General features: G+C 42.6%; 1 protein-coding gene across 1 annotated transcript in view; it reads right to left on the bottom strand.

Moving 5' to 3' along the window:
• Nucleotides 1–317: 317 nt before the first annotated feature.
• The window catches only part of LOC147017170 (calsequestrin-1-like), a 44,908-nt gene continuing 37,150 nt past the window's right edge, over nt 318–8,075 (bottom strand). Inside the window, exons 6-11 of the mRNA XM_085846608.1 lie at nt 7,173–7,303; nt 2,908–2,953; nt 2,763–2,817; nt 2,480–2,580; nt 1,364–1,438; nt 318–1,030 (exon numbers count right to left, since the gene is read on the bottom strand). Of these exons, the coding sequence (XP_085702734.1) occupies nt 785–1,030; nt 1,364–1,438; nt 2,480–2,580; nt 2,763–2,817; nt 2,908–2,953; nt 7,173–7,303 (654 nt within the window). The 3' untranslated portion in view covers nt 318–784. The remainder of the gene's footprint in view (nt 1,031–1,363; nt 1,439–2,479; nt 2,581–2,762; nt 2,818–2,907; nt 2,954–7,172; nt 7,304–8,075) is intronic.

Below are 8,075 nucleotides of genomic sequence, written 5' to 3'. Positions count from 1 at the left end.
AAATGAAATATGAAAAAACAAGATTTCAAGCCACTGACTTTCCGGATACGGCACTTTGCCACCAGGACTTTCCGGATTCAAGATACCGAGCATATAACGAAGATTGACGAGATGTTACGAGGTGTGGTGGGGGGATACGTAGGTGTGATCTTGCACCATCTTTTGTGCAATGGGCATCTCGCCCCCACGTTATGGTAAACATGTCAGGTTGGACAAGTCCCTGGTCATTCTATACCTTCCTTCCTTCTTCCCTATATGTCATTCCTTGTTGTTTGTTTCCTCCAGTATTGGAAGTCATTAATACAATAAACGACACACCCAGGATGTACACTTTATTTTGCGATACCAATTGGCATGGAAAGTGGAGGGAAAGGAAACCACCATATCGACAGTGACAAAAGAAAGTTAACGAGACAGAGATACAAAGCATATTTCAGAGAAGATCCCAACAATTAAATCCTATTCTTTGTCTTTGTTCATCAGTCATCTTTAGCTATTTTTCCACCCATCTCCCTTTCATCAGTGCTCAAATTGTCTTGTCTTGTCTTTCCACGTATCTATGTGTCTGTCCAAGTAACACAAGGACAAGCAAGCAAACACATGGGTTCTGGAGATGGGGGAGGGAGGATGGAGGGGAGGGGTTGAGGAGGAAAATAAACCCACACGAAGAGGTACAATAGTATTTTCACATCGTCTTGGCCATAAAACTTTGCTTCCTCACAAGTATAGATTGCCCAAACTGTTAGTCTCAACTGTAATTTTTACTTCGTTTTTATTTAGATGTTTAATCGTCATCATCGTCATCATCTGTATCATCATCGGTGTCATCATCGGTGTCATCATCGGTGTCATCCGTGTCATCATCTGTGTCATCATCTTCATCGTCATCATCATCTGTATCATCATCTCCTTCGACGTCGTCATCCTCGGTGTTGATCTCCCCAGACAGAACGTCTTTGATCCATTTCTCCAACTCCGCTGGACTTGGCAGGTCCTCCTCGTCATCCATCGCGAGCCACACGCTGTCCGCCTGAAGGACATCACCAACGCATGATGTCCATCGCATACCAGCTCGAACCAGATCCCGTGCAAATCATCCAAAGGCAGCATCTATCGACAGCTATTCGGTGGCGCCGACTAACATAGCCTTACATTCTGAGCATTGCACGAAGGATCACACAAGGAATGTTACGCAGGTGATAAGTGTGCTCCACTTGCTGTGCCAATGCATCAAACGCCGCAGAGACATCTGGCACCAACGTCAACCGCACAACCATCAATCGCACTCGGTGCACACTATGCACAAGGAGTTTTAGAAAGGACATGCTGCGCATTGCAGGAAAAAAGAAAAATTACAACTTACATCTGTGACATTGACGACGCCGATCTGTGGCCGGAAGAGGTCAATGCCAAAAGTTTTTTCCCAGAAGCTGATCATCTATGGTTGGTAGGTGGGAGTGGAGTCAAGACAGTTTGTTACCGCTTCACTCAAGTTTAGAGAATCGATAACAAACAAACACCATCATTCTTTGTCTATATCAGTTGGCTTCACGTGGAGAAAATTTTATCCCTCAACTCCTCTTATTAAGCTCAAAAGTTTCCATCCCTTCATCCCTCTATTCTTTGCTCATTCTCTTCTCTCCAATCTTTGAAAAGTGGTGGTGCAATGGTTAGAGTGTCTGTTCTGAGTCTGGAGGTCGGTGGTTCAAACCCTGACTAAGTCATACCAAAGAAATGGTATGTGCTGTCTTCCTTGCTTGACATTCAGCATTTAAAGGGGTAGAGCATGGAAATCCCTAGATGTTGCCATCCTTGGGGAGGAGGAAATTCCTCCTTAGGAAATGCCCTGTTATTGTGGTGAGAAAGGCAATGCCATTGTTGCAGTGTCACTGGTACCCAGTGTTCCCCAGGAAGTGATGGCACTTCCTCCAAGCTCAGTGACTGTATTTGTCTCATCTAACAGTCTTGTGTATTTGTCTGTACGTCCATGTGTGTGAGATGTGTATCTGGCAGCTTCACTATGAGCCTGAGATCATGTAAATAAATATATATATATATATTTAAAATGTTGTCCATCGTCAAATCATGCTTTCTCCCATACTCACCCCGACCTCTTCTCCTCTCACGACCCTCCTTATTCTTTCCCTCTTCTATTCTGGCTACTCCACTAATCATTTGCGACACATCCACATATTTTATCTCTCCACTGGGACACAGCCGCAAACTCAGCCAATGATGATACCCTGCAGTATTATGCTGCATACGGACGAAGAAGAAGGATCTCTCTACTCTCCCTTTCACCCTCTGCCAGTCTGTAAACATGTTACACCTGTTTAGTTAATTCATTAGCCGAGACTTCTACATGTTCAAAAATGGTTGTCCAGAATGGGAACTCTTACCTTACACCTGCAGCGAGGCAACTGAGATTAATACATGAGAGAATGGCATACATTGTCAAGTTCTCATGAATGATACTTACAAGAGGGAAGTCATCAGGATCAATCCAAATGATGCTGAGATCAGGATTATCAGTGTTGGCCTGAGCCACATCCTTTAGGATAGACAGGAACTCGTAACCATCTGAGGTATTGGGCAGGTGAAAGAAGAGATTATGGGGGGAAAAATCTCGGTGGAAAAACAGTAATTTCTGCAGCTGCTGGTCAAGCTTCAGTAAAATTGTGAATCCAAACTTTGATGCACAGTAATTTGATCCATGACATGCAAATACATCAATTAAAACAGGCGACAAGGGTTGCGGCAACCTGGATCATCCTCCTCTGCGAATGCAACGATGTGTATTCCATCAATGTCATCCTCCTAGAATGAAATAAGAGGTCAAACTTATGGAAAGCAATCTAAACCTACCCCTAACAACCAACCAACGGATCAAACAACCGTCATACTCACCCACGTCTCGTACATGTCTTCAGGGCGCAGTTTCCGCAGAGTCGCCCTTCATGAGAAATGGAAAGAAGGATACGTGATGGCAAACAAGATGGCGAACAATGAAGTGGTAAATATATTGTAAATGTGTGTAGAGATGGTAAATCTATCAGTAGCTACGCCACCGAAGGTGGACAGAGGTTGTTTCCATCCCTGTTTGTCTGTGAGCACGACATCTCAAAAAAGTTAAGGATGCATTCACACGGAACTTGGCGGAAAGGTTGGGTGTGTGACAAGCACGAAATGATTCGATTTTGGTAAAGATCCGGATATGAGAATTTATTGAAGATTTTCCAAGTGATTCTTCACAATTGAGAGATGGGGCCAAAAACGATACATAGCATGATATCTCAAAAGGTTATGGATGGATTATGACAAAACTTGGTGGATGAGGTGGGTAGATGACAATAACAAGCCGATTGGATTTTCGAGGTCCACATCAAGATGCGCCTATTAGTGGGATCCAAACACGTAAACTGTTCAGCCTGGCGGAGGTATGCGCTCTACCGAGTGCTGTTGTAGTTTCCTGTTTCTTCGTCCATCATAATCTCAACTGTGGTATAGCTTTCCCCTTACAGTGTAAGTAATCTTACAACATCGGTTCATCATTCAACCAGACTCGGTGGAGAAATCTGAGTCTGGAAGGACGGATTTCTAAGCCGACCCTGGCCGAGTCATTCCGACAACTTTGAACATGATACGTCCTGCTTTCTTGCTTGATGCTCAGCATTTATAAGGATAGAGTATAGATAGACAACCATAGATTGGCAATCGTTGTGTAGGCTTGATGGGCCGAATAGCCGCCTCCTTGTGTTGAAGTTCCTTGTAAGGGAACTCTTTATTATGAACATAATACCATCTTGGCTATTTTGTTGCCAATTCCGATCACTAGGTTGTGTACAAGTTCATCAAAACTATTTAACACCATCTCAAGCACGTCCATCTCATAACATTTTTTTGAAAATTAAACCTAACTTTTACATCACTTATTCCTTTAGACAAGGAGAGGTCTGCAGGATCGACAATCATCAGAGTATCATACGGTATTGGTCGAGAAACCTGTGTCCTCAAATTCACAATATCATAATTCTGCAAACAGAGTATAGTGAACACAACACATGAGTTGGGACCATTTTTGCATAAATTGAAGGCAGGGGTGTCGAAAGGGGGTGAGGAGGGGGGTCGCTGCCTCGGGCGGGGCTCGGGGGCCCGAGGGGCCCGAGCTTCTCTTGTAATTTATTTTAAACAGTACACTGAAACCCCTCATTGGCTCATCCTCATTTCCTCATCGTTACATTTAAACCCAGAAGCTGATTTTGCTTTCTTGCCAGAAACAAGACATTTACTGCTGTTAACGGTCCAGTTTCAAACTTTACAGAAAATGGTTATTAACCAGAAATGTGCATTACAAATAAAAGGGTTTGTATCCCCTTTGTCCAATTTTTTTTTTTCAGAAAGAGAAAGGGTGGGCTGGGTGCCCCCGGGGTTGTTTGCCTCGGGGCCCGTGCTGGCTCTCGATGCCCCTGTTTGAGGGTTTTCCACCTCGAACCCTGAAACTTTTTTTTTAAGGATGGTGGTGGAAATATGTTTGGAATATGCTAGAAAGATAAATGAACCTTAAACTTCATCAAAATTAGTGCACAATGCATATGTCTCTCAATTAAAAACGAAAAGCCTTTCGTCGATACTTAAGGTGATGCCAAAAAAATTGCCTTGCTTGAGATCAATCCCTTTAAGATGATGGAAGTGATAAATAGACCAGGCCACAGCTGCACTCTTCATGGATGATCCAGAAAAGATCATCATAAACTGGTCACCGCCCGTAATACATTCTAAAACCCAATTAGATCCTACATCCTTACTTCGTCTCACCAGAAAGACCACTTTGCAAATATTTCCATCAATCTTTGTAACCACCCTCTTGCTCAAATGAGGTCTCTTGAGCTCTCAAGCCTCACCATCTGTTGCAATGTTTCCTGGGAAATGCCATATGAGCAACCCCTCTCAGGCAATATCCTTCCTTGGAACTTCTAAGCTCCTCATAACCAGAAAGGCTTTTGTTAACAGTGCAATGGGATATTGCTCCACACGGTGGAGGCTGGGACTCCAGAACCCTCCTTGCACTTTGGGGTGTAGTGGGGTCCAATGCCCTGAACTTCATCAGCATCTCACAACAAGAGGTTGCTGTGCAGCATTTGTTTCTCTCCTGCCAGAAGCAGGTGGGTGATATGCTGGCTCTCATATGGTCTTGCTGTACCTGCCCTCATATATCTTACCTTCATTGACTCCATCAGGTCACACAGGTTTGTCAACTATCACCATCCTGTGAGCCTACTCGGTCCAAGAGAAAAGTTTACGCACTCTCCATTGTCTCTCTCTTTTCTTTAATGTGGAACCACATTTCCCATACCTACCGACTTTTCCAGTCCAGCTGCTCACCCTAATCCTACAAAGTAAGAGCTCACACACTTCTTACGATATCTGCTATTGCTATCCATATTCTCTTCCATACGGTCTGGTTAAGCTCGCTTTTCAATACCACATCTGCTTGCTCTCTTATACTTTTCCATCATGATGTTAACCATGGCTCTTCTGTCATTAAACGTTTCCATAAGCATTTACATCTGTAACTAGAAGGGCACTTGGTAGAGGGCATACTTCCGTCAGGCTGATTAGTTTACGTTTTGTATTCCACTGATAGACCGGATCTGGATTTGGACTTGAACTGAAATTTAATCGCCTTGTTCTTGTCATCGAACCAACTCATCCACCAAGTTTCGTGCGAATCCGTCCTTAATTTATTTTAAATATCGCGCTATATATAATTTTAGCCCGATCACTCAATGGTGAAGAATCACTTTAAAAAAAATTCACCGATATGGATCCGGATTCGGATATTCACCAAAATCGAATCAATTCTTCCTTGTCACATACCCAACCTGTCCATCAAGTTTCCTCCGAATCCATTCACAACTTTTTGAGATATTTTGTTCACAAACAAGCAAACAAGAAAAAGATGTTGTGCAAAGCACGATACTTGCAAAATCCACCCCCCTCTCTAAAGGTAGCCATGGATACATCGAATCGTTCATTTCATTAAGATTACAATTGACAATCTTAATCAAAGCTCAGGTCAATCGGATGAAAATTGATGATTTTAGAAGTTTGACCTTGAGTTGACCTTTGACATTTTGACTGCAAAAATAGTTGCTTTCCCAATTTAGTGATGGACTATGCAGATCCTGTTCAACCTTCACGTTCATAGGATGTAAATTGACGATTTTTCAGTTGAAAATTGATTATTTTAGAAGTTTGCCCTTGAGTTGACCTTTGATCTTTTGATCTCAAAAATAGTTGGTTTCCCAATTCAGTGATGCACGATGCAATTTCTGTTTAATTTCCAAGTCAATCGGATGAAAATTGACGATTTTTCAGAAAAAAAATTAATGATTTTAGAAATTTGACTTCAAGATGACCTTTGACCTCAAAATCAATGGGCTTCTCAGTTGAGAGTACGTCTGCAACTCGGTAAAGTTTCATGACGACGGTTTTAAATTGTGACCTGAAGGCGATAGACAAACAGACAGACAAACAGACAGACAGAATAACAAAATTGACTCACCAATATACTTGAAAAATCTTCGATTTTACAAGTAACAAACAGACAGAGAAGGGTGAAAACATCACCTCCTTCACCTTTGGTGGCGGAGGTAATAAACCATAAAGAGCCATCTACAAATTATCCATCCATGAGCAGGGGAGGAATGTAGAAAAATTGAGAAAAATAAAATTTAGAATTAAAAGAGAAGGGGGGGGCAGTGCCAGATTAAGCCTCGGCTGGCCCTAAGACACATTTTGAAATTTTAGAGAATTGCCTGAAAAATTTAAATTAGATCTTGGGCTCATGGAAATGGACCCCAGACAAAAGATGAACTGATTCAAGAACAAAATATTTAACACAAAAAAAGACAAATATTTAATGTGAAAATAATATTTGGCCAGAATTTTTGGCTGGCCCTAAGGCACATGCCTTGTCTGCCTAATGGTTAATCCAGCACTGGGGGGGGGGTAGAGTAACCTAGTGAAGGAGGAGAAATAAAAAAGGAACGGAGGTTTGAAGGAGAGAGGAACCAGAGGAGGGAATGGCACATGTTTGGATGAAATAAATAAATAAAACCCAGCAATTCGAGCATGAAATGTTAAATTTCCCCCAAAGCAAGTTGTACAACCTGCGATGTTCCTTCACAAAGTGTACTATCTCGTCCTCAGTGTGGGGTTTGTCAGCCATGTTGACTGGATGATCTGTGAAAGGTTCATGGAACTGCACATCATTCAACTTCATCGAAAGTTTCTTCGCAGTCTGTGGCAAAAGAAACGCAATCCTTACAATCCCACGGACCATAATTTGATCAGGCACAGCAATCACTGCTTTCTCTCAATCATTTGCACACCACTCATCAATTGAAATGTCATAATACATTACAATTAGGGAGCACTACAATAGGGTCTCGTCATAATGAACAGAGACATCTGTCGACCGGTTATTGTATCAATGATTCGTTATATAGAGACTCTGCACATCATACCCCTTCCCTCTCAGCCCCTGCCCCACCCAACCATAGCAAAATAATAAATAAAGGGTCTTCCTGAGTGTTCAGGGAAAGGGAGTGTGACATATGGTCATGGTATGTCATGACCCCTCCCCCCTCCCCCCCACTTCCACCCCCCAAAATGAGATATTAAAACAACTATAAGTACCTGCTCTCGACGGGAGCAGCCATGGGGGTTGTGTTATTAACCTTATTCAAATACCTCTCACTGCATTGGAAAAGGTGGGGACAGGATGACTGTCCTGTAAATGGTACACACCTGTAATACCCTCCTCCACCTGGAGGTGGCGATACACGATACACATTTACATGGAGAATTTGCGTCCCTCCCCCTCCTGCCAAGACCACGAGTAAAGATAAAAACACCTCTGCACATTAACTGGGGTCATGCTGATTCTATGTAGCAAGTCCGGAATTAATTGGCCAGAACTGTAGGAGTAGCGCGACAAACAAACCCACACACCCACACACACAAACACACACTGTGAATTATAGTAAGGGTTCTTTCTACATGTCACCGTT

This window comes from Eptatretus burgeri, chromosome 11 (genome assembly GCF_056783735.1).
Source record: "Eptatretus burgeri isolate ZD-2024b chromosome 11, Ebu_testis_v1, whole genome shotgun sequence".
NCBI classification, from domain to species: Eukaryota; Metazoa; Chordata; class Myxini; order Myxiniformes; family Myxinidae; genus Eptatretus; species Eptatretus burgeri.
This window is presented reverse-complemented; position numbering and strand designations above follow the sequence as displayed.